Genomic DNA, 27,348 nt, shown 5'->3' with positions numbered 1-27,348 from the left:
GCATTAAAGATTCCTTTATAATAGATAGTATGAAAGAGTAACATATGAGTGAAAAATCAGTATTTAACTTTTTCTTATATACAGTGGAACCTCGGTTACTGAATGCCTCCCTTTTCAAACAAATCGTTTTTTTTAACAAAATTTTGAACTCATTATTGCTTCAGTTGTGGTACCATAATTCAGTTCTAGAACAAAATTACTTGATTTAATATATTAAAAGACATAACAAAAGCTGCTGTTTGTTACTAATTTATGGTTTCTACAAATATCTTTGTTTTTATATATATAGAGGAGAGAGACAGTGTAAGACAGTAATTCAATTCTTTAAGTAAAGTAAATGTGATACTGTTGAAAAGCTCGATGTGAACAAACAGTTTTTGGCACTCAGGAGTAATCCCAAGCCATCTGTTGCCCTTTCGATGACCCCTAGCACTGCATTACTGCACAACCGCATTTTTCCAGTAGCTTTTCCCAGTAGCAAGATAACCTGTGACAGTAAGTGGGTTGCTCCTCTCTGTGTCCCTCTGTAAGGCTTCCCTCACTAGATCAGTCTAAACAGTATCTTCTGATGAGTTCTGTGTCACTAAGTTCATTCAATACATCCTTTCTGGATAAATAATTTGTGAGCTGGAGATGTTGTGAAGCAGCCATCTTGGCTGTGGGAGTGTCTGTCATAAGACGCTAAGACAGTGTAGACTGGTGTCTGGGAACAGATTAATTAATTTTACATTGATTCCTGTGGGGAAAATAGTTTCAGTTTTCGAACATTTAAGATTCTGAATGGCATTTAGGAACGAATTAAGTGTGAGAGCTGAGGTTCCAGTGTGTGTGCGTGTGTGTATATATATATATATATATATATATATATATATATATATATATATATATATATATATATATATATAGATAGATAGATAGATAGATAGATGCTTGAGTCCTTCCAATAACCGTGAAATAAACCAAGATCATGAAATAAATAAATCTTTACAAAACCTAATAATAGTAAATCCAATAACATGTAACATTTCCCATTTAATGAAAAGAAAATTACTTGCATGCTCTTTATCCACTGTGCTTCTCTGCAAAACATGTAATACACAGGTGTAGCTTATCTTCACACTTAGATCAGGATGAGTATACACTTCTAGCTTTATTTCTGTCTTCTTTAGGTCCTTCAGAAAGAGAAATTTTTCATAGCAACCATGGCATCTTTTTTTTGTATCTCCCTTAGGTCCATCTTTCTCAGTCAATGTATGGATAATCCTCTGTCCTGATATGACTCCAGGGCTTTTCCCAGGTCTAATATCTTCAGGTTCTTCTCTAGTAAGTGAACATGGTAAACCCACTCAGAATTGTAGCTGATTCATCTTAGCCCTGGGGAAATACTGACAATGGAGAACCCATGTGTTTACTACTGACACTCCAGCAGTCAGTTCAAATGCCAACTTTCTGTACCATTTTCTACTTTTCTCAGTGGATTGCAGTAAGATGTGTACTAGTCAGAGACATCCACACATTTTTTTGTGTTGTCTTTCTTTGTGTTGTTGTATGCCATAACACTTTCTGGCTTGAAAACCTCTTTTTCTTTTATTTAGCTTTCCACCAGGAACTAATTGATCTCTCTGTGTTCAGGCAGAGTAGAGATAGTAAAAAAAAAAATGTTTTCCCTCCATTTTAAAACCTTCACACCTTTGCTATTCTCCAATCCTTTCATTTAATTCTTTTTAGTTTACTTTCATTAACTTTCTTTGGAAGGTATTTACTTGTATTCTTGAGGGTCCCACATAGGTAGGCTTTCTTATCTAACAGGCACTCTGCTAATGTCACTGAACAGTAGTAATTGTCACCATAAAGAGTGGCACCTTTTTCAGATAGATCTTCACAGAGTTCTGCTGTTAGGCTTTTAGTGGGATTTGGACAATGACCCTTTTGTTGACTTCCTGCATGGTTCTTGAAATTCCATGTATACCAGGCTGGAGTGTATACCTTGTACAATCTAAATCCTTATTTGTGTGCTTTCCTTGAAAGATACTGCCTAACATTAATTCTGCCCCTAAATTGAATCATGCTTTCATCAATCACAAAGTTAGAGCCTGGCTTATAAACACCCTGACATTGGTCTGTAATGGCATTGACCAAAGGTCTTTCTTTGAATAATAGGTCAGGTGGATCATCAGTATTATCACTGAAATGTATGCATCTAAGAATGATTTCAAAGCTCTCTCTTGTCATCACATTACTAGCAAAAGAATATGCATAAAGCTTGCTTTTACTCCGGTAGGAATAAATTTCAGGCATGACAACCATCTCCATGTATAAAATTATACCAGTGAACTTCTTCATTTCATCCCTTGTTGTGGGTTCCCATGATATTAGTTGTGATCCCCCTTGTTAGGGAGGCCTTCATTTATTTTTTTTGTTGTGCATACACATTTGTCTGGGCAACAATCATGCCCAAAAGATCATTAGTGATTAATAATTTACACATGTCATTGGGTTCAGCTTTGCTGGTAACTGAATTTACTTGAGGCTGAATAACCAGTTCTTCTTTGCCACTGAATTTATATGAATGCTGCATAGATGCTAGACTAGTGGCAAATGTGGAAGCAGCATCTCCTGTCTCTCCTTCATCAGCTGACACTGAGCTATCATTTCCTTCACCACCGCTTGAGTTGCTCTTACTAGAGGGAATGAAATCTTCATCAAATTGTGTACTATTAGAATGATGAGACATTAATTTTCTGCAGACAGAAATATGAAAGTAATTTGGTAAATAACCTTTAAGTAATAAAAAAAGCTATACTCTTTCCTTAGCATATATGATAAACTAAATGCGTAACTAAGTCGAAAAGTATGACATATAAATGCTTTTTATCATTGATTTACCAAGAATTCACTGGTACATGAGTGATGCATGATGCAACAAAAGAATTAAATATTCCAGTATGACTAAATGGGCCACTGGTGGTACACAGTATGAGTGGGCCACTGGTAGCCCACCATGCAATAGGAGAAAAAAAAACATTGCGATACTGCATGGTGGGCCACGGGTTAGACACCACTTTTATGAAGGCATACGAGTCATTGGGGCTGAATGAATGTACATACAGGATCTCGCCTTGAAATCTCTATTGATACTGGCGTAAGAGCGGTGTGAAAAGTCCCACAACAGAGGCAGGTTTTACTTTTGTCATAATGCAGGTAACGTGTTAACCCCTTTGCTCCAGATGCTTATAAAAATTAATGTTGTTCAAATACAGCGTGGGCCCACAAGTGGTAACTCATCTAATTCCTAACTTAATGTAATTTCTCTCTCTCTCTCTCTCTCTCTCTCTCTCTCTCTCTCTCTCTCTCTCTCTCTCTCTCTCTCTCTCTCTCTCTCTCTCTCTCTCTCTCTCTCTCTCTCTCTTTCAATGAAAGAAGTGAGAGACACCTGCATTCATCAGTAATTGAGCAGGTCTGTGTTGACATGTGACACTGATAAGACAACCTTCCCAGGGACCATCTCAGCCACATCAGCACACACACACACACACATACACACAGAGAGAGAGAGAGAGAGAGAGAGAGAGAGAGAGAGAGAGAGAGAGAGAGAGAGAGAGAGAGAGAGAGAGAGAGAGAGAGAGAGAATGTAGGGAGGAGAGAGGGAAAAGAGGGCAAGGAATAAGCCAGGAAGGGGAGGACTGTACCCCATGTACAGTCTCCCCTCCCTGATGGAAGGGTATGGCATCAAGAGTAGGATAGGGCGATACAGAGGACAAGGGAGGGACCATAGAGGGGGAAACTGAGATGTAGGCTCTGCCAATGAGACTTCTCATTCTGGATAGAGGGTGGGGCATAGTGTAGCTCATTTATGTGATTGGTGGGAACAGGGATGGTGGGAGGAGCAATAGAATTTCAAGGACAATGTAGGAGTCTTTTAGTTAGAGCCAGAACAGAATACGGGATCACTCAACAACAACTAAAGCAAAATATAATTATGATGCCTATGTAGACATCATATTGAAAGGCTTAAGTTTCAGAATATTATGCAGAATATTGTATATTTTTAATATGCAAATGATTTTGATGTAGGAAAGTGCAGTAAGGGGTTTGTTTTTGTATTGATATTGAAAATGTAAAAATTTATGTTTAGATTGTTTTCCAGATGCTTATCCTTTATTTTATTTTATTTTATTTTATTTATTCTGTTAGATTGTTTTCCAGATGCTCATCCTTTATTTAATTTAATTTTATTTTATTTATTCTGAGAAAATGTGTAATTAAGGTGTGAACTGTGGAGATAAAAAAGAAGCACTAGAGCAAAACCTGGTACAAAATATATCTATTTTTATCAGCAGGCTGAGGAGGAAGTTAATGGAACCAGTGCCACTGCTGAAAGTGAGCTCTCTAAAATCCCAACTGAACCCAAAGAGCTTTCAGCACCACCACCAGCACCACCCCCACAAACTGAGGTGGAAAACACCCTGCAGGTGGAACCTCTCAACCCAATACCCACATCACAAGAACCAAACGGTGAAGTTCCTCAAACTCTGGTGTATCCAGTGGATCCAAGCATTGCATTCATATCACCACCACCACCACCCCACATACCACCTCCACAGGTATGTACTCATGGTGTGAACACACTTTTCTTAATTTGACTGTGCCCCGCCAGAGTGTGCAAGGTAATTGAGGCTGATTTAGGACAGGTTGGCTGTCCATTTTACCAATGTAGAACTGTAGAACTGGAGGCTGATTTTAGTTTTTGAATCACATGCGAGTTAACATCGAAGGGAGCAGAAAATAAAATTGCAAACATGATAATGTGCAGGAAAATTATATTTAGATTCCTTGTCCTTCCTTCTTATTTCATTGAAAGTTTTTAAATGATGAGATCCCATCCCTCTCTGCTTGTATCTTTTTAGTTGTGTTTCATTTTTTAAATAGTTTTATTTTAATTCCTATCTCAAAGATATTTGATGATTGTAAATGTAAAAATTTTTGCATGTATTTTTGTTACTTCTGTTATTTTTGTTTATTATTATTTTTTTAAGAATATCATACCAGATTTTACCATGAAATATTAATCCTACCCTTCATGGAAAAAATTTCTCTTTATTTGAAAATGAAGAAGTTTGTTTCAAAATTAATTGCCAACACAGTGAACACAGTGTGGCTGTCAGAGCTTGGAAACAAATCTTGATGGACTGTTTGGACTCATTTAATTAATGTTGCATTATCTCAGTTTCATTTGCTAGTATGAAATTAAATTCCTTTGTCATTTGTTTTTCCTTACACAAGATTAACCTTTCTTGTAAATGTGAAGTAATTTCTTAGGGAAAAAAAAAATCAATATATTGGAACAACAGAGTCAAAAAGTTAATATATAATTTCTCCCCATCATGGAATTGAAATGTATTGTAGTTGAATGTTGAAAGTTGATTTTGTGTTTATGGATTATATTGTTATTATTTCCTTGGAGATTTTTGTTATAGATATGCTTTTGTGATTGTCCTTGTTTATGTTATTGTCCACCCAAACTCTCAGCTGGGAGACACCCCCTCACCTCAAAGTACCACTGTGTACACAGTGGCATACCCTCCACCATACTCCAGCCCAGGCCTTATCCAGGTGAGATTCTGTCATAAATTAATGAAGGTACTCACTGTACACTGCTTCATTCTCTTCAGCTCTTATAACTTTAAACATGTTTTCATAATACTCCCTTTCATTTCTCCTTGCCATCATAACTTCATGAATTTACTCTCTCTACTTTGTTTTATTTTCTTTTGTCACCATAATTTCCTAATTGTTATTCACTAGACCTTATGCTTATTTTTTAAAGATGATGATTCCTTAACCCGTAAACTGTGCAATAGGGTTCCGGCGGTCATACCTGTGGTGTGCAATTACTGGCACAAAAAAAAGTTCCCAAAAATAATTTTCACTTATAAAATAAAAGATTGCAAGGAAAAGTAGAGGAAAACCAAATATTAGTTCACTATTTGCATTAGTCCAGGCATGGTAGTGTAGTGTTGTGCAGTTGAGCTAGCCAGTGATGAGCAGTGTTTTGTTGGTATTGTTATTTGATCATTCTGGTTGTATATATTTGTAATGTAGATACAGTAAACATATACATACATACAAATATTCTGGTGTGCACACACACACACACACACACACACACACACACACACACACACACACACACACACACACACACACACACACACACACACACACACACACACACAAGTGGAAGAATACCACAGAGTTGGGAAATTTACAGGTGAAGGGCACAAACCCATAAGAATAAAATTTAAATTGCAGAAGGAAGCTGAGGAGGCTCTGACAGGGGCCTGGAGATTAGCTAAAGATGAGGTAACAAAAAACATATGGTTGAGAAAAGACTTAAATAAAAAGGAAAGAAAAGAGCTAATCAAAATGAGGGAGGAAGTAAAGGCAAAAGACGAGGAGAGATCGGAAAAGCAGGAGATATTCTATTGGAGGGTGTTGGACATGAAAGTGAGGAAGCGGTACCTGAACAGGAGGGAGAATAGGGAAACAAGCTAAGGAAAAAAAAGGGCATTTTGAAGGTAGCTCATACAAACATTAATGGACTCATCTCGGGATTAAGGGAATTAAATGTTTATTTAAATGAGAAAAGTCCAGATATAATGGGCCTCACAGAAATGAAATTATATGATGAGTTAGAGGTAAAGAACATTGGGCAAAATCAATACAACTTATGGAAAAGAAGTAGAACATATAAGAAAGGAGGAGGAGAGATGTTTCTTGTCAAGAAAAGCTTAAAGGTAGTTGAAATAGAATATGGCAACGGATTAGCTGAGGCAATAAAAATTGGAGTGGAGAATACACAAGGCAAAAAGAGACAATACATAGTGATGTACATACCACCAAAAACCAATGCCTGGTCAAATCAAGAATATGGAATAATGATAAAAGACACAGTGAACTGGACAGAGAAAGTGCTAAGTGATGATAAATTCATCATGATGGGAGACTTTAACTGTAAGGAGGTGTGTTGGGAACAGTGGCACATGGAGGGAATAGAATCATCTTGGGGAAATAAATTATTACAGCTGGCAATGGATAATATATTAACTCAGTGGATTAAAGGAGATACAAGATTTGGAAAAGATGGAGAAACATCAAGACTAGATATGTTATTTAGTAAGGAACCAGAAGGAATTGAGAATGTTCACATAGGGTGTCCATTAGCTAAAAGTGACCATGCTACCATAGAATTCAATATAAATGAGGAAATAGAGAATCAAAGGAATGAAGAACACCATGCTGGGAGATTAAACTACTGTAAGGCAGACTTTGATAACATGAGGAAGTTTTTTCAAGAGGAGAGATGGGATAGATTCCATAAGGCTACAGGAGTCCAAGAGAAGTGGGATGAATTTCTTAAAATATATAAAGAAGGTGAAAAAAGTTTGTGCCTAAAAATCAGACAGTAATAGCTGGTAAAAAAGAGTGGTTTAATAAAAGATACAAAGCAGCAAGATGAAAGAGGATACATGGAAAAAATGGAGGAAAAGTAAAAGAATTAACCTGTGGAATAATTACAAACAAGCAAGGAATGATTATGTGAAGATTCTGAGGGGTGAACAAAGACAGTTTGAAAAAGATATAATAGACATGTATAAAGATGAGCCGAAACTCTTCTGTAGATATGTTAATGGTAAACTGAAAAGCAAAGTGAGTATAGGAAAGCTAATGGTAGATGGAGTGGTTTATGAAGACCTGAAAGAGATGGCAGAAGTGATGAATAAGAGGTTTAAGGAAGTTTTTACAAAGGAAAAGGAATTTATAAGGCCATTGTGCACACCTGAAAATGGAAAGATAGAGGAATTTCAAGTAACAAAAGAGGAAGTTGATAAAATCATCAAAACATTAGAAGTGAGAAAGGCCACAGGACTGGATGGAGTGTCCGGATGGGTAATAAAAGAATGCAGTAACCAGCTTAGTGATAAATTATGTGCCATTTTATGTCTATTAATGAAGGAATAGTTCCACAGGATTGGAAAAGGGCAAACATCGTACCCATATTTAAAGGAGGAGACACACAAGACCCACTAAATTATAGACCAGTTTTGTTGACGAGTGTGGTTGCAAAAATATGTGAAAGGATAATAAAGAACAAATGGACCAAGTTTTTGGAAGATAAGGACATTCTCATAACTTGTCAATTTGGCTTTAGAAAAAGGAGATCTTGTGTCACTAATTTACTATGCTATTATTCAAGAGTAATTGATATCGTACAGGAGAGAGATAGTTGGGCAGACTGTATTTATCTAGATTTAAGAAAAGCTTTTGATAAAGTGCCGCATAATAGACTGCTGTGGAAGCTGGAAAAGGTAGGTGGTGCAAATGGAAAAATGCTGAAATGGATGGATGATTTCCTTAAAAACAGAGAGATGTGAACAGTAATTAGGGACCAGACATCAGTGTGGAGCCCAGTATTAAATGGAGTCCCCCAAGGGTCAGTGTTGCCACTAATAATGTTTGTGATGTATATAAATGATATGGTGGAGAATGTATCCAGCTATGTGAGTCTTTTTGCTGACAATGCAAAACTTATGAGAAGAGTGAAGGGAACAGAAGATTGTGAGGAATTACAGAGATATAGACAAGGTGTGGGAGTGTAGCAACAGATGGCAAATTGAATTTAACTCTGGTAAGTGTAAAAAGATGAAATTTGGAAAAAGTAACAGAAGGTGTAGCTATAACTATAAGATGGGAAATGAAACAATAAATAAGACAAGAGAAAAAGATCTGGGAGTGATTTTCTCAGAGAATTTATCACCAGAAAACATATTAACAAGATAACAGGTGAAACTCTCAGCCTACTAAGAGACATAAGAGTTGCCTTTGCTTATCTGGATATAGAAATGATGAAAATAATCACCACAATGATACGTCCAAGATTAGAATACGCAGCAGTAATTTGGTTACCACATGAAAAAAAGCACATAAGAAAGTTGGAAGGAATACTGAGAGCAGCAACAAAGATGATAACAGAATTGCAAGATTTGTCATATGAGGAGCGACTAGTTAGAATGCAACTCCCAACCTTGGAAAAGAGACGAGAGAGAGGTGACTTGATTGCATTGTACAGATTGCTGAGTGGGATGGAAAAACTAGATAGAGAACATCTCTTTATAATGAACAAAAGAGAAACAAGAGGACATGGAAGAAAACTAAAAGTAACCACCTGCAGAAGGGACATAAAGAAGTTTAGCTTCCCTCATAGAAGCATAGAGGCATGGAATGGACTGGAAGGGGAAGTGGTGTGTGCCACAAATATTCATGACTTTAAGGAAAAGTTGGATAAAAAGTTATGGAGACGGGACAGTACAAGCTTAGCTCCTCTCCCGTATGTCACAACTAGGTAAATACAACTAGGTAAATACACACACACACACACACACACACACACTGTCATGGCGGACAGAGAAGTCAGCGCAAACAGGCGCTCTTAAAAATCCAGCCATCTACGTCGCTGAGAGCTGCCCTAGTGGAAATACAGAGGTGAGAGTTCACACTGGTTTTACTTGTTGCTGTCCTGTCTCCAAAAGTGTTTTGTAGAAAGCAGTTAAATTGTTATAATGAGCAGTGAAGAGGGGGCTACTTCGGTCCCCACTATGTTGTTTACACCAATGGGGACTGTCCTGAAGGCGAGACAGAGAGAGTTCTTGGGATTTGGGGAAGAGGACCAAAGGGTCGGGAAAGCAATGATGAGAAGGAGAATTATCACACTGGAAACCGAAATGAAGGATAGATTTGACAAGATGGAGAAGATGGTTGAAACTTTGATAACTGAGAAGGGGGTGTGGAAAGGTGCATATGACAATCTACATAAAAAACTAACATGAAAAAAAAGCAATGGAATGTGAAGGCAGAGTGGAAGAATTAAACGTAAAACAGGAAAATTGGAAGAACAAGAAGAACAAGAGGAAGAAAAGATCAATTTTAGGAAAATTGTGGAGGAACAAACCAAGGCAAACGACACAAAACTAACAGAAAAAGTTGTTCAAGTTATAAAATAGAAAGAAAACTTGGTGAGAGACATTGTGGATAAGAAAAAAACTGTTGTGGTATTCGGCCTGAAGGAAGAGTGTACACCCCAGGGGACTGAAAGAGAAAAGAAGGAAAAGAGATGTGTGGAAAAATCAGTGGAGACATTACAAGAAGAAAAAGAGCTGACTGGAGAGATTGAAGAAATTAAAAGATTGGGTAGATATGTTGAGGGTGGACAGCGTCGTATGAAAATAAGGTTTAGGTCACAAGTGGCAGCTCAAGAAACACTGAGTAAATCCTGGAAACTGGCTAAGGTGGAAGAATATAAACAAGTGTGGATAAAAAAAGATAGAACCAGAGAAGAGAGAGATACTATAAATGAACTAAGAAAAGAAGCAAATGAAAAAAATGGAAAACTATTAGAGGTGGAGAAAAAACAGTTATTTTGGAGGGTCATGGAGATGAGGTTGAGAAAGTGGTACAGGAAGGAAGTAAATGTGGAAGGGGAAAACTAAAAGTAGCATACACTACCATAAATGGACTAATGTTGGCAGTGTTGGAACTAGAAGACTATTTAAGAGGAGAAACCGGACATCATGGGAATCGTTGAAATTAATTTGGCAAGTGAAGGGGATATATTAAAAATATTGGTAAAGGAAAATACAACCTCTGGATGAGAAATAGAAAGAATAAACGGGAGAGGAGGTGTGATGCTTCTAGTTAGGAAGGATTTATTAGTGGAATCTCACATATGGGGTGGAGGAGGCAGAAGTATTGAAAATAAGCTTAAGACAGAATGTGGGAAGATACTGTAATGTTGTGGTCACTTATGTTTCCCCCTATTCCAACTCTTGGAAAGAGGATGAATATAAGAAAATGCTTGAGGACACAAGGATATGTTTGGCAGAGCTGCTTGAGGAAAATGACGATATACTCCTGATGGGGGACTTTAACTGTAGAGATATCTTGGGAGAATTGGACAACAGAAGGCAGTGAGTCATCATGGGGGAACAAGCTACTAGACCTGGCCATTGAAAATTTCCTGACAATGGGTTACAGATGACACAAGATTTAGGGGAAATGAAGCACCTTCAAGGCTCAATCTAATTTTCACCAAGGAACAAAAAATAGTAGAAGACCTTAGATACATAAACCCAATAGGAAAAAGTGATCATGTGCTGATTTAGTTCACAGTTATGGATAATAACCTCAGTATAAGGAAAGAGGACCACATAAGAGAATGGCTAAACTACTTTGGACAACTAACTTTGGACAACTTAGGAAGTATTTCAGCAAAGTGAATTGAAACATAATTATTCAAAAGGAGGACATAGAGGAAAAGTGGACAGCTTTCCTAGACATTTGTAATAAGAGAGTAGAGAAATGGGTACCCAAAGATCAATAGAAAACTTTTTCAAAAAGGGTTGGTACAATAAGAGATGTGCAACAGCTAGATTGAAGAGAGAAAAAGCATGGAACAAGTGGAAGAACAAGAGACTGGACCTGTGGAACAATTACATGAGGAAGAGGAACAAATATGTCGTAACTTGTAGAGTTGAGCAGAAAATTTTTGAAAAGAATGTTGTGGAGAAATGTAAAGACCAACCAAAATTATTTTATAAATTCATCAATGGAAAATTAAAGAGTAAAGATGAAATAAGCACAGTAAAAGCTGGAGAAGAGACAGTGGATGACCCAAAAGAGGTAGCTGAAATGTTTAACAGATATTTCCACTCTGTGTTTACTAGGGAAAATGATTTCAGAGGTGAGAGGACAGCATTAGAAAAAGAGACTGACCTAAAGGAGATTAAAACATCAGTAGAAGAAGTAAAGAATATGTTGGAAGACCTGGATGTAAGGAAAGCAATGGGTCCTGATGGTATATTGAGTTAGATTTTAAAAGAGTTTAGCTCACGATTAGTCTCAGCACTGCACAATGTAATTAGCACTATCCTGGTAAAAGGTAGAATACCCATAGATTGGAAACGGGGGGATATTACCCCAATTCACAAGACCGGAAGTAAAGAAGATCTATTAAATTATAGACCTGTAACACTCACAAGTGTGGTGGTGAAGATTTGTGAAAAGATTATCAAGAACAGATGGGTGAAATACCTAGAAGACAACAAGGTGATAACAGAGAAACAGTTTGGCTTCAGAAAAGGAAGATCTTGTGTTATGAATTTGATAAGTTTCTACTCAAGAGTAATAGATATAGTGCAAGAGAGAGATGGATGGGCCAGTTGCATATACTTAGATCTGAGAAAAGCATTTGATAAAGTTCTGCACAGAAGACTAATATGGAAATTGGAAAAAATTGGAGGACTTGGTGGATCACTGTTAAAGTGGATGGCTGACTTTTTGACAAACAGAGAAATGAGGACAGTAATTAAAGGCAGCAGGTCGAACTGGAAAACAGTAATAAGTGGAGTCCCACAAGATTCGGTACTTGCACCTATTAGGTTCACAGTTTATGTAAATGATATGACAGAAGGTGTAGAAAGTTGCATGAACCTTTTCGCTGATGATGCTATGATTATGAGGAAAGTAACAAATGAAGAGGACTGCAGTGCTTTAAATCAGGACTTAATTAAGATTAATGAATGGTCATTGAGGTGGAACATGGAGTTTAATGCTAAAAAATGTAGTGTGATGAGGTTTGGAAAAAGTGTGAGAAGACCAGTTGGCAACTGTTACTTAGGGAATGAGGAAATCTCTATAAGATCAGAAGAAAAGGCCTAGGAGTAATTATTACTGATAATTTGTCAATTTGGGAAGCACATAAACAAAATTGTAGGAGAAACATATAATCTGCTGAAAACATCAAGATAGCATTCTCCTATATTCATGAAGATATGATAAAAAAAACTGATAACAACGATGATACGTCTGAGATTGGAGTATGCAGCATTAGTTTGGTAACCAAGTTTGAAAAAGGATACAAGAAATTTAGAAAGAATCCAGAGCTGCAACTAAAAATCCCTGCAAGCTTAAGAGAGTATAGTTATGAGGAAAGGTTAAATAGATTGGGCCTGACTACACTAGAAAAAAGGAGGGAAAGAGGTGATTTGATAGCAATATATAGAATATTGGAAGGAATGGAAAAGGTGGACAGAGAAGACCTCATGATACCAGGTACGAGAGACACAAGAGGACATGGAAGGAAATTGAAAAGGAGTGTTTGCAGAAAAGACATCAAGAAACATAGCTTCCCCACAGAAGTATAACATTAGAATGAACTTAAGGATGAGACTGTGTTTGCAAAGACAATTTATAAATTCAAAGAAAATCTTTTTTTTTTTTTTTTTTTTTTTTTTTTTTTTTTATGTAGGAAGGATACTGGCCAAGGGCAACAAAAATCTAATAAAAAAAATGCCCACTGAAATGCCAGTCCCTAAAAGGGTCAAAGCAGTGGTCAAAAATTGGTGGATAAGTGTCTTGAAACCTCCCTCTTGAAGGAATTCAAGTCATAGGAAGGTGGAAATACAGAAGCAGGCAAGGAGTTCCAGAGTTTACCAGAGAAAGGGATGAATGATTGAGAATACTGGTTAACTCTTGCGTTAGAGAGGTGGACAGAATAGGAGTGAGAGAAAGAAGAAAGTCTTGTGCAGCGAGGCCGCGGAAGGAGGGGAGGCATGCAGTTAGCAAGATCAGAAGAGCAGTTAGCATGAAAATAGCGGTAGAAGACAGCAAGAGATGCAACATTGCGGCGGTGAGAGAGAGGCTGAAGACAGTCAGTTAGAGGATAAAAGATAAAAGTTGATATGGAGACGGGATGGCACGAGCCTAGTGTGGCTCTTGTCCTGTATTTCACAACTAGGTAAATACATGAGAGAGAGAGAGAGAGAGAGAGAGAGAGAGAGAGAGAGAGAGAGAGAGAGAGAGAGAGAGAGAGAGAGAGAGCATGGACTCACTCACCCTGAGTTGCCAAATGTCATTTCAAGGCATATGGGAGCAAATTATAGAGTGCCAAGTTTAAAAGTAGCCTTCACATCGTATGATATAAGTCACAGTTACACACTGTTCATCATATGATGTATGTTGCAGTTTGTGGGTTAGATATATGCTTTTTTGGTTTTGCTGGTTTATCACTTTGATTGGTGGAGATTGGTCTCTTCCAAAAGTGAGGGTTGGTTTCTTCTATCATGTGGATGAGTGGTGACTGACAGTAAGCTTAGCTCAACTATGGATAAGTGCAATTGTGGGGAACACTCAGAGCTGCCTGGGTGGTGAGATAGTCTTGTCAGGATATCTTGCAGATTTGTATATTCTTATAATAATCCCATTTGATGAATTTTTATTAAGTATGGGCACTTCTGAGGCTTGTGGGCAAAAGAGAAACCTCAACTCAGCTCATGGTGGACCTGGATGTAGGTAGCTGTTGTATGGCGTGAAAGCTGGTGGTTTTGGCTGTGGAACATTGAGTTATCGCAGCCTAACAAACTGATAAGAACCAGTTATTGCTAATATAACCACTGTGTGAATCCCTGTTACCGTGGTTTGCTGCTATCACAGTTACCCCAATATATTACTGAGCTGCCTTATGAGAAAGTTTGGTGCTCTTATGTAGAACTTTATCATGGTCATCTGCTTGTGGGGTGTTCTTGTGAACTGGCATAAGGTATACATAAATGTTTCATATTGTAATCATCTTGACCAGCTAAATTCTCACTATGCTTATTATGTTCTAAAATTGTAATTGTCATATAATTTCAGTGTTATTGCATAGCTTTAATTTGAGTGAGTCTCACAGGTGTACAGTCCAGTTCCCCCTACTGATGGAAGCTGCACCCCATCTGAGTACAACACTCCTCCACCACAGCCATTGCCACCACCACCTACTACCTCCACCTCCACTGCCACCACCATGCCAGCCAGGCCAGAGGCATGGGATCCTAATGTTCAAGGTGAGTGATTCCACTATCTGTGGCCTGGCCATAAACACTGTAGCCATAAGTTCTGCATATCATAAAAGGCAGTTAAAACAAGAATTTCAGCCTGATATAGAATGATAGATTGACAATACCTTAAATGGTAATTGAATTCAGATTGGTTTAATTCACATTGTGGTAATCTTTTGATCAAAGCAAAGTTCAAATGAAATCTTGCTAAGTTGTGATTAGTAAGAACTAAGTCCAGTTTCTGGCAGTGATTATTATGATTAATTGTTTTTTAAGCTTATAATTGTACACACTCCATTGAGCAGATGACCACAGCTTGTAATTGTAGATGCTTACAGCCTAGTGAGACTTTACTGCAGATCTCCATGTTATGTAGAGGATCTTTTAATTTTGCATTTGTAACTATTAGAACTGCTTGCTGCTGACTGTTGATTATGAAATTTTCTCTCTCTCTCTCTCTCTCTCTCTCTCTCTCTCTCTCTCTCTCTCTCTCTCTCTCTCTCTCTCTCTCTCTCTCTCTCTCTCTCTCTCTCTCTCTCTCTCTCTCTCTCTCTCTCTCTCTCTCTCTCTCTCAATGTGACACCACTACCATTGTCATTTTCCATGTGTTACAGATGAGACATTGTGGGTTTTGAATGGGATGAATATGGTGGATCATCTTCATATCACATCCATATACCTGTTATAGATGATGGAAATAGTTTACTGTGTATGTCACCAAATTTGGGGAGCAGTAGAACATATCCACTATCAGTATAAGAAGTTATGGATGTAGATCCTAGCAAATCAGGAATTGCTCATGATTTCATGATGTAAATATTTATGTTTGGAAATTGATCATCACATCTCTTTATTTTCAGGTCTAGATTCAGAAGCAATGAAGATGAACCCAGGAGTGCCCCCTTACATGGTAAATAGATTTTATGGTGAAGATATTTATTTTTCTATTTTTTTATCCTGTCATAAAAAAAAAAAAAAAAAAAGAAACACCACATTAAGGAGTGGATCACAAAAAGATTACACCTCTATACTTTTTATATTCTTTTTACATAAGTAATTTGAAGAGAATTGCATCCAGTTGTTATATATATATATTTATCCTTTTATTCAATCTCACCAAAAGTATAAAGTAATTTGAAGAGAACTGCATTCAGCTGTCATATATGTATGTATCCTTTTATTCAATCTCACCAAAAGTATATGGGTTTCATCTTCATTACTGTTGAACTAAATAATTGTAAATGTATTGTCAGGTGTACCACATGCCCATGATGTATGGAGGGTTTGGGGGCTACAGCTACAACCCTCACTGGGGCTGTAGCATTCCTGTGATGCCTTCCCCTGCTACAATAGAGGAAGGCAAGCAGACACCCTTGATGCCAGGTTAGATATGTTGTGTTGGCCATTTTCAGCTTCAGTAGTATATTTTCACCTGACAGCTTTTTCTATTTCAGATATACATGATATCACTTACTCTTCTACTAACTTTTTGAAGGTTATGTAAGTTGAAAGGATTACTTGTTTTTGAAGTGTATAATTACATTAAACCTTTATTACTGTGTAATGGCTAATCATAGATGAGGAAGAGATCACTATATCCAAAAGTTGCCATATCTGTGGATTAATTCCCATATTTTGCTCTCAGCATCATGAAACTGATGTACTGAGTACAAATAAATGAATTATACCCATGAACAAAAGAAAAATAGCTGTCAGAGTGAGTGCCAGAGGCATGATGTGAAGCCATGGTAAGCCTTTAGCATGAGGTACTAATAATATTTTGACTATCTTATATTGCCACTTTTTTTATTAGATGCAGTTCACTATGTTACATTTTCATGGATTATTATATTTAAAATAAGTTATGTCAAAGTTTTATTCTCTGTACCTTGTTATACAGTGAAGAATCAACATATCTGCTTGCTCATACATGAGATAAGAGTTGAATATTTCTAATGTTACTTTCTGGAATATATGCAGGAACAGATGGGTATCAGCAGATGGTGGCTGTTGGGGGCTGGGGACAGGGGTATGTGGGTGATGTGCCTCCCCAATCGGTGCTCTGCCCACCCCCTGCAGCGCAAGGTTATCCTCCTTTGCTGCGAGAGCCTTCCCCCATACCTTATCCACCGCTCCCTTTTGTGAGTTGGATTAACAGCCTTTGAGTATTGGAATATTGTGTCAAGGCATGGGGTTGTTGCTTTTAAACTTCATCAATGTGTGCAGCCTGCTTTATTTGGATCATGATTTTTCTCTGACTGATGGTATCTCTTTTATAAATTTTTATTTCTTATCTCCATCTCTTTATCTTTGCTTTGAGTGGAAAATAGAGAAATGGTGAAGGTGGTAAGTGGTTAATTGCTTTATTTTGCTTTTCCACTTGATTGGGCACCAAGTTAGAATTTAACGCTTAGAATAAAAAATCAACTATTGTCCCATGTCTCACTTCTTTTATTATATTGAAAGAGAAAGGAGAGATATAGTATCATGCAGAGATCAATTTATAAAGATAGAGTGGAAATTAGGTTTCTTGAAGCGATTTGATACCAAAAAAATGACCATAAAAGTAAAAAAAAAATCTATATAAGTGAAGCTAATTATAGTGTTTTAGTGAAAGGAAGCATGAAGTTATATTAATAATCAACTCTTGAACTGAGAAGATAAGTGAAAAGAGGCAATTTCTAAGTTAAGTAAAAGTGCCATATGTGGATATTGAAATGTTTCAAGAATTGAAGTAGTTTTGAAATTTAGGAAAACTGGGCTCATTTGTTCTTGTACTCTGCATTGCAGCTCTTACAAATTTTTTGTAATGGGGAAAAAATTCCATATGGATTTTTTTTTTTTTTTTTTTTTTTTTTTTTTTTGCAGGGGGGAAGTAGTAAGAGATTTATCTAAAGAAAGAAAGTTTGACAGGAGTTATTATTATATTTTAATGAGTAGGAAGCAAAAATATTGATAATAATAAAAGAATGATAACCATCAGTAAGATTTGGATAACAATCTATTAAAAGAAATAAGATGATGGTTTATAAACATTATCTTGCCAGCTTGTAATTAGGAAAAATTCTGAAAAGCAAAATTATAGAAACATAATGTGAGATGATGATATCTTTTAATGATTTTCTTACATGGTTTTTGGTGTGAAATTAACAACCCCACTCTATATTAAGAATTTTCATGTTTGTCTAACACTGATAAATAAAAGATAAGATAATTCTTTAAAAATCTTTGCAAATTTTTGTGTTTAAAGTCATTTTCTCAAACTTCCTCAAGAGCATGGTCAGAGTAGAAGAGTTTTTACGTGCTCTCGTCAATTTATTCTTTATTCCAGTCACCTTTTCCCAACTCTCTCTCTCTCTCTCTCTCTCTCTCTCTCTCTCTCTCTCTCTCTCTCTCTCTCTCTCTCTCTCTCTCTCTCTCTCTCTCTCTCTCTCTCTCTCATTAACTATATTCAGTTTTATTAAACACTATGTGATAAAGTATTTATCTTATACTCTGTATACACATACAAAATCAATTACCTAATTTGAATTGCAAAAATTTATCCTGTTGACTTTACTCCTGGGATTTGATATGGTCTTGCCTACCTCAGAAAAACCAGGAAGGAGTTCAGAAACAGATGTTCATTAGTGATAAAGTACTTAGTCAGGAGCAAGTGAAGACCTGTTGTGACTACTTTTTAAGAGATAAAGGATTTGTAAATTGATAATTTGCTCCATCAGTGTATATTTCATTAATAAACATGATATGCTAGCCTGTTAACACACATATTGATCTCCAATATAAACACTGATAGTCTTATGAATATCTTGTGCAAATGAAGAAATGAGTCCAAGATGATGTTAATGATTACTTATGTACAGCAACCTGAGGGCAGAGATGGAGGGAAAGATGGCCCACCTTTCCACCACCACCACCACCACCACCACCACCACCACCCACGGGGCCGGGGCCGTGGTGGACCCCATCACCGGGGGGGACACCACTATGTTGCACACCAATACTCAAATAATCATGGCAACAACTTTCATGGTAAGCTAGAACAAGTTTGATTATTCTCTCTCTCTCTCTCTCTCTCTCTCTCTCTCTCTCTCTCTCTCTCTCTCTCTCTCTCTCTCTCTCTCTCTCTCTCTCTCTCTCTCTCTCTCTCTCTCTCTCTCTCTCTCTCTCTCTCTCTCTCTCTCTCTCTCTCTCATTTAGATTACATTTTATATACATATACCTAAGGGGTAGTAGCTCAGTGGTGAAGGAATAATTACACTTGGCTTACTGATGAGATGACCTAGGCTTGAATTCTGAGCCAGATAAAGACTATTTGAACTTAACCTCCCTTCATGCTGTTCATGTAGTTCAGCTTGGGAATATGTACAGAAATAACAACTCAAGAGTTGTTATTTTGCAAGTCAGCAGCCCTGCTTTCAGTCCTACCAAGACACTTTGAGCCAGTGCGATATGGTATTTGGCTTGATCCTTCTCAGTGAATAGGGGAGGCCTTATCCTGTACTACAGTGAAGTGAAAATCCAACAGCCCTACCTTCTTGAGGGAGTGTGTGGAACTTACAGGTGGAGAGCAAAGTGATCAGTTTTCCCTTGCTTTGTGTTGTATGTATTAGGGTGTGATTATGATAAATGATTGTTCTTTGACTGAAGCATGGTTATGGGTGTGACTGACTGGAATTTTCTTTTCTTCTTTTAGATTTTCAGATTAGATGCACTCCTTGGTACTATAAAGCATAACCAATGATTAATTTTGTATTTGACTTTCATTAGATACCTTTTCATAATTTATCTTTTATCTATTTATTGAGATTTTAGTTTATATTTACAAATTAATAAAACTTGAGCACCAATTTATATGAGCTTGCATCTTTTAGCACCTGCAGCAAATGCTGGTAATTTCTACCGAGGGGGAGGCGGCACCCAGCGTTCCTTGCCACCAAGGTTCCACCGAGGTGGAGGAGGCCCTCCTGGACGGGGAGGACCAAGGCATTTTCACAACAGTAGCCACACACCTCCTCACATCCATCACCAGCGGAATCACCAATATGAAGGGCAACCCCTGATGCACATGGGCAACAAGAAGTCCAGCTCAGATAACTTAGCATCACAGGTCTATTTCTAAACTTTGTTTTTATGATTTTGAATAATTGTTATGTACAATTACCACTTAGCCCTAAAGTTTAGTGTCAACCCTCACAGAACATGAATTCACTGAGCAAGAAATCTTTAATTGCATGATTGGTTGAAATATCAGAAATTTTTCCTAACATGGGACAAATTCATAATTGCATAAATTTCTCCAGCTGGATTTTTTCTAACAAGTTTATTAGAATATAAAAAAGGTCAGGAATTTTACCAAGCATGAAGTTTGCCATGCATGAGGAGCTCTGGCATATATTTCTTGTGTTGGGTGAGGGTTGACAGCATATAATTTGCTTTGTATACTGTATGGTCTCCAGTTTTATGAGAACAAGTTTGATATTTTACATCATAATCTAGAAACACTCAAAGTACATACCATTAAATCACTGTAAACAAGAATGTATGGCTGACATGTCACCTGGTCTTGCCAAGTCATCCTCCCCCAGTCTAAGCTACACCTCTTCAGGTCAGGGTGTACTAAGACGAAGCTGTACAAACAGTTACATGAAAGTGTGGGAATTACACTATGGTGCAGTTATAACATTGCTTGTTCTCAGTTCTCATGAATATGATTTTTATGGTGACTTTCAAGCAAGAAGATTCTGAACATTGTTATATAATTTTGTTTAATTGTTGTAACAATTGGCTATGATTAGGCAAGAGAAAATTTTCTGGTAAAGCACTCATGCATTCATAAGGTTATTAGTTGTTATGAAGACTATGTATATATTTTTTTTAAATTGGAATGCTCCAGGTAATTATATATATATATATATATATATATATATATATATATATATATATATATATATATATATATATATATATATATATATATATATAAAATGAATACATGAAAATGACATGGTCTCATCGACTCATAGGAGGGGTGTAGGTGCATCTAGTGGGATCCATTGCTGTATGAATCCAGTTAAGATGTGGTACACTCCATACAAAATACTCTTCCTATACCCTAAGAAGTGGAGTATGTATGGGTTAGGGAATTATCACATTATGAAGGGACAGGGTAAACCATTGTATGCTGTCAGGTCTTGTTGTGGAAATATGTGGCCAGCTGTGCTATGCCTAAGCTCCTGGGGTGTAGTTGGGTTGTCCATGAGACTCTCTTTTTCCACCAGGGGCTGACACGGCTAAGAGTGGAATGATGTGTGTATGAGTATATGGTGCTTTGTCTGGGCCATCCTGTGTGGGATTGCTAGCGAGATACATTATGTATATATGTCAGATATGAAAATTTCAAAGAATTGAAACTTGTAAAGCAGGTGACATTTCATTACATTCTTAAATCTTTGTCTGTTATCTTTACCATATAGTTATTGTATGTGTAAAGTTGCACCAGTGATGTACTTTACTGACATTTTCAATCATGAATCTTCATGCAGGGTGTGTCTGGTGGTAGTGTGGCACCAAATGTGGCCTCTGGTGGTGTAGCCTCTCCTCCTCAGGTCACCTTTGTTGATCATGAGAGGCCACCTGGTGTCTTGGCCCTTCCCCCTCCTGATACTCCTGCATTGCCTCCCCAGGAAGCCATGTCAGTCCCTCCCCCAGGTTACTACTCTGCCCCTCCAGGTGAGTCAACAGGATTAGTAGGAGATATGAATATGACATACTCACTCCAACATGGAATACAGGATTTTTTAAAACTGAATTATCTAAATAAAATCAATGGAGTGACAGTCAGTTGATTACAAGGATGTTTTGTGACTGAACTCAGAATTTAAAAGTAAAATTTGCCTTCATCACTGGTCTTTTACATGTATGAAAAAATTTTTTTTTAGAACTATGGGCTCTTAGGTCTGCCTGCTTTTATTCTTTGTTATACAAAACTCTCAATATGAAATTTTATTGTAGTAAATCCCTCTTAATGTAAAGGTAAAGTTGGGGGCATGTGCTACACCTATGTAGCCTTGGGCCTGTATTCACGAAGTGGTCCTAGTGAATTTTAGGTATGAAATGTGCCATAGCTAGGACAAAATGGCTCATTCTTGTCATAAACTGCTTGTGTCTGTCATAAATATTCGTGGGATGCTAAGACTGGATCCACTCCGTCCTAGCAGCTTATGACAAACATTCCCCACAGCCAAGATGGCTGCCTCACGACATCTCCAGCTCAGGAATTATTTACCCAGATAGGATGTACTGAATAAATTTAGTGATGTGAAACTCATCAGAAGATATTGTTTAGACCATGCAGATATTCTCTTTGTTACCAATCTAGTGAGGAGAAGCCTAACAGAGTGACACAGAAAGGAGAAATACACTTACCCCCAAAATTAAGGTGATTATAACTCTTAGATATCTTGCTGCTAAGAAAAACTACTGGGAAAATGCAATTGTGCATCTGGGATCATCGAGAGAGCCTTCCTTACCGCTGTGTTTGTGTACATTGAGGCGTTTACCATATTTTAAAAATTGAATTGCTATCTTACCCACTGTGTCTCTTCTCCAAATACATAAAAACAAAAGAAATGTTTATAGAAGCTATAAATTAGCAGTAAACGGCAGCTTTTACTTTGTCTTTCAGTATTTGAAGTAAAGTAAGCACTACATTTAGCAGATGGTCATGATAGACAGCTTCACTGGTCATAATTTATGACAAGACATGATAGATATTCTAAGTTATGATATGCATCTGCTTTGAGCATGTGATGACTTACCATTATTTGATGGCATATAAGACACACTTTTTTCATAAAAATGTTTTTAAAAAATCACCATGCGTCTTATATGTGAATGTGAGGCCTCCCATAGATTCAATTTCGAAATTTCCTTCACCTGTACACCTGAAGATTTACAACACCATATTATGGGCAAGGGTGCTATATCATATTTTTCAACCAGAATATGATGTAAGGAAAATGTTGAGAATGAAAACGTGGTCTATTCATTGATGTACTAAGTCTGTAGTTGATATCTTGGCTGTTGGTCCCACCTCTGTGACTAGGTCACTACCTCTGTTTTATTGCTGCATTCATGTAGGATATTTTTACTATTGTGATTGCTTGGTCTTTTTTCAGCTGTACCACTAGCTTGCTTTAAACATCACATGTGTACATTAAAAAAAAAAAAAAATCTGAATATGCCTTGCTGAAATGGGTGTGTGTCTCATATGCCCATGCATCTTACATGCCATCAAGTATGGTATATCCCTTACCCAAGGTCACAGGGCCACTGTGATATGTGGATTTCCACAGTTTACCTTTCCCAGCTTGTCCCAGTTATCATTTATTGGCTGACGTGTGGGAAGGACTGAACAGCTGGGTAAGCTGTATGCCATCTGCCCCATCCTGGATTCAAACCAGGGTCAGCAGATTTGTAGCTAAGTGCACCAGCCACTGCACCATGAAATCAAACTCTTAATCTGGATTTGTTTAATTCAGAAACCTGCTTGATATGGATGGGCTAACCACTTTTTATTGTATCTATAAATGTGAACTTGATTAAATGAGTCAGTTCAGTGATATGGATGCAGTCAAATTGATGTTAATGGTTTGGCTATTCTAACAGTAATTGTATTGTAGTTTCTCATAGTGAAGTGAAAAATCTGCAAGATGGAGACTGCATTTCAACTATAAAACTTCACATCATTACATACAATACTACATTTGTACATTCATTGCAATTTGTACTGGGAATGGTAATCTGTTGCTTGGTATGAGTAGGTCATTTAGTTGAGGCTGAGATAAATTGCTGGATAGGTGGGCACGTGTGTGGAAAATGGTGTCATGATACTTCTGCAAACTGATAGTAAAGGAAAGATGCATTCAGCTATTCAGCAGTGAGTTATATAGTACAAAAGTGTATGCATACATCAGGTAATTTTATTGATTGTTATACGAACTATCTAATTGTCTTCCTCCAATAACATTGTTCCTTCACATGCATCCCCAAAGTGGGTGGTCATAGCAGAAGAGCTTTCTTTCTATGTATCCACTATCCAAGCACTCAACCCTTGCATGTTCAAACCTGTGGGCCATGTGACCTTGCCATGATTTGCAGGTAGTATTCCTTTATAATGGGTGCTGTGTGGATGGCCATGCAACAATTTTTAATACTTAGCAGTATCTTCATTTATAGACAGCAAATGTTATGGTGTGTCCTTCAGAAAGTCTTATGGATCCTGTTTGTGGCTTTCTTTATCTTGCATCACCCTCATAGTGTAGTTAACAAAAGTCTGCTGAATTTTATGATGTTTTAGTTTTAGTATCACTGAACAATTTTTTGCAGAACTTAATGTAGTGATACTTCTCATCTTGTTCAATCTTAATGTGTTATGTTTCCTTCATGTTACTCTTGCAACAGTGACTAACCTGCTTTGATATTTCCCTGCAGGTTTTGTAATGACTGGGCCCTGGATGTGGAAAATGATGTAAGGCATCCTGTCATCCACCCCCAACAATTACTTGCTGTCATTCTCCAGCTTGCTCTTCTAATTCAAATGTGATGCCACCTTTACATTTTATGACTCAAAGTCTTTGGTACGTCTGTAACATTGTTAAAGATCAAATATTTACTGCTTTGGGAAGAGCTTTGTCCTATTTTATTTACTTTTTATCTAAAGCAGAGAAATTGGTGTTTACAGATTTTATATTCTCTTTATCATCAATAGTTGTATAAAGTTAAAGATGACATGAAATACAGAACATGTTTTAGCAATCTATTGAATATATTTCACATTCTTTATCCAAAAATTATTTGGATCTCAGTATTGTTTACCTGATCACACTGGCATTACTGACTGTTTTGAGCAAGTAATTGTTTGTATGGTTGTACTTTGTGATACTGTACATATAGGTAATAAGATACCTAAATATAAGATTTGATTTCTTTCTTTTCTGTAAAGCAATGCTTTATTAATTCTTTTTTAAAAAAATGACATTTTGTTTCCTTTAATATTTTGATTCCTTAAATTTTAATGTGCAAATTTGGTCATTGTTTAAAGTTGTTGAAATTATAGTGTTCCTTTCTTAATAGTATTTGTTAAGAGTTGAGAAGTGCCTTAATGGTACCCGTCCTACAGGCTTTCATTCCACCATTGTTGTTAAGTGTTGTAACTTCTCCTCTCAGAGCATCAAGATTTGTTCATTTGTCTAGTCCAGTATACAAGAAAGCTCTTTGATTTATTTTTGTAAACATTTTGTAATAATTGTGATGTTCCTTGGAAAAACAAACAAATGTCTTACATAGATCATGTTATTATCCTTGATTATTGAAAGCTTAAATAGTGTAACAGCTTTGAAGTTAAATTACATTAGTTGCCAGTAACTATAATAGCCATGTAGTAGAATTGAATGAATGGAAGTGAGACGATGGAAGAGAAATATTACTCATCTTCTTATCCTTTGTTAGAAATCAAACTTTATGCCTTCATTAAGTTCTCACAGGACAGTCGAGGCTTACCAAAGTCTGCTTGGACCTTGTACATTACTTAAGAACTAACTGGTAAACTGTTACCCAGGTTTCTGTGAGTGTCATGAGAGATTTGATCTGTGGTGGAAGCCTCTCAGGGTGGTTTTGGTTTTATCTTGCTTTCACATTGATTTTTTCTGTTTTCAAAGCTGACATTGATGAGCAGCAGTGAAAATCCTAAAGGGGATCACCACATGACCTTTAATGAAAGGGGATTAGCCATATGAGATGAGAAATGAGTCAGCTGCCAGGATTTAGACCAGAGAAATATGAGTGTTGCTGGTATAGGGAAATCTGAAACACCAAAATTTTATCTAAATGGAAGGGAGAGTTGTACTGTTACAGGACAGTCAAGTCTAATTCAAATGTATTTTGGCATTGGTGATTACTTTTGGCCTAATTAGTGAGTGTCAGACTTGTATTTGTGGTAGTGGCCTGACAAAACAGCAGAAGCTTTCTGTAGTGAATTTTTCCTTTTCATTAGATCAATTTCTCAGTTCTATGAAGTTCTAAGGCTAGGCATGACATTATGTCCTGCAATATGATGTCGGTGTTTATAATTGTACATACAGCTACATGGATAGGTCTCTGCTTTATTTTCTTAGTACAGTAGTAGAAGGGAATATAAAGAATCTTTTTTTCTTTATTTATGTTTCATTTACTTTTTGTTGCAATGCAATATATATATATATATATATATATATATATATATATATATATATATATATATATATAGAGAGAGAGAGAGAGAGAGAGAGAGAGAGAGAGAGAGAGAGAGAGAGAGAGAGAGAGAGAGAGAGAGAGAGAGAGAGAGAGAGAGAGAGAGAGAGTTTGGTTCTAGCAAAAGGAAGAGACTCAGAAAGAATAAAGGTGAATACTGTTTCAAGGGCAATACTTCAGTGAAAGACACCTGTAAGATAAAGATCAAATGAGATGTAGTGTGACAACATAAACTGTATGAACACTAATGCTAGGATACTCAAATCCGACCAAAAATCACTTAGAACCTTGGTGACCACATATGTACTTGATATAAGAGAGAGAGAGAGAACAACTGTTAGTCCTTTCCAAGGAATTAAAGTAAAGAAAATGGCAGAAAATAAATATAAGAGAATGACAAGCAGGCGAGGATTACAAGTTGTGTGGGGGATTAGAGTGGCTGGGAGGAATCAAAATGAGAACGAATGGCTAGTGACAAGAAGAGACAGAGCGAGAACTGAATGGGATGTGAGAAAATGGAAGTGAGATAGACAGAGAAGTGAAATGTGTGGGAGTGAATGAATGGAAAAATGAGGAATGGAGAAAGAGACCCTGATATATGAAAGTAGTATGATGGAAACCTGAATGGTGATCATCTCGTAGCTAGGGAACAACGTATGGACGTGAATGCAAGGAATTACAGATGATCCGAGTCCTGCAGTAAAGTATACTAGATGTGTCACGTGGGAGAGAATGAGACAGTGAAGCATGTGGTGCTGGGGTGTGGGAGGTATGAGGACGTGCTGCTGGAGTGTGAGAGTAATGAAAGAGACAGCAGAGAGATTATGCAAGTGATTCTGACTGAATTAGGCAAAATAGGAATGAATGAATGGAGAAGGCAGGAAGGGAATGGATGGTGCTGTTCCTGGGACTGTGTAGATTGAAGAAAAGAATGAATGATGATTGAGGCAGTGAAAGGAGTTCCTGAAGAGAATGTGGCGTGCTAAATATAAGGACAACTAGTTTTGAGGCTATTGTTCGTTTTCTGTTCTATTTATTTATTGACTTATTTTTTACAGGAGATCTGATCCAAAGGCATGGGTCAGAAGCAATCCCGAATCACCTGTAGCATCAAGATCAAGAT

At 37.1% G+C, this 27,348-nt stretch overlaps 1 protein-coding gene across 13 annotated transcripts in view; it reads left to right on the top strand.

The window, feature by feature from the left end:
* LOC135103572 (protein pygopus-like) overlaps positions 1 to 25,278 on the top strand; it is a 56,125-nt gene extending 30,847 nt beyond the window's left edge. For 10 of the 13 annotated variants that reach the window (XM_064010027.1, XM_064010028.1, XM_064010025.1 and 7 more), the window contains 10 exons: positions 4,338 to 4,604; positions 5,530 to 5,613; positions 14,786 to 14,939; positions 15,794 to 15,843; positions 16,187 to 16,316; positions 16,914 to 17,074; positions 18,797 to 18,965; positions 19,808 to 20,043; positions 21,479 to 21,665; positions 24,429 to 25,278. In XM_064010027.1, coding sequence (XP_063866097.1) covers positions 4,338 to 4,604; positions 5,530 to 5,613; positions 14,786 to 14,939; positions 15,794 to 15,843; positions 16,187 to 16,316; positions 16,914 to 17,074; positions 18,797 to 18,965; positions 19,808 to 20,043; positions 21,479 to 21,665; positions 24,429 to 24,469 — 1,479 coding nt within the window. In that variant the 3' untranslated portion in view covers positions 24,470 to 25,278. The remainder of the gene's footprint in view (positions 1 to 4,337; positions 4,605 to 5,529; positions 5,614 to 14,785; positions 14,940 to 15,793; positions 15,844 to 16,186; positions 16,317 to 16,913; positions 17,075 to 18,796; positions 18,966 to 19,807; positions 20,044 to 21,478; positions 21,666 to 24,428) is intronic. The other 3 variants (XM_064010029.1, XM_064010026.1, XM_064010019.1) reach the window with 2 other exon arrangements.
* Positions 25,279 to 27,348: the final 2,070 nt, after the last annotated feature.

The sequence above is a fragment of the Scylla paramamosain genome, chromosome 9, assembly GCF_035594125.1.
Source record: "Scylla paramamosain isolate STU-SP2022 chromosome 9, ASM3559412v1, whole genome shotgun sequence".
NCBI classification, from domain to species: Eukaryota; Metazoa; Arthropoda; class Malacostraca; order Decapoda; family Portunidae; genus Scylla; species Scylla paramamosain.
This window is presented reverse-complemented; position numbering and strand designations above follow the sequence as displayed.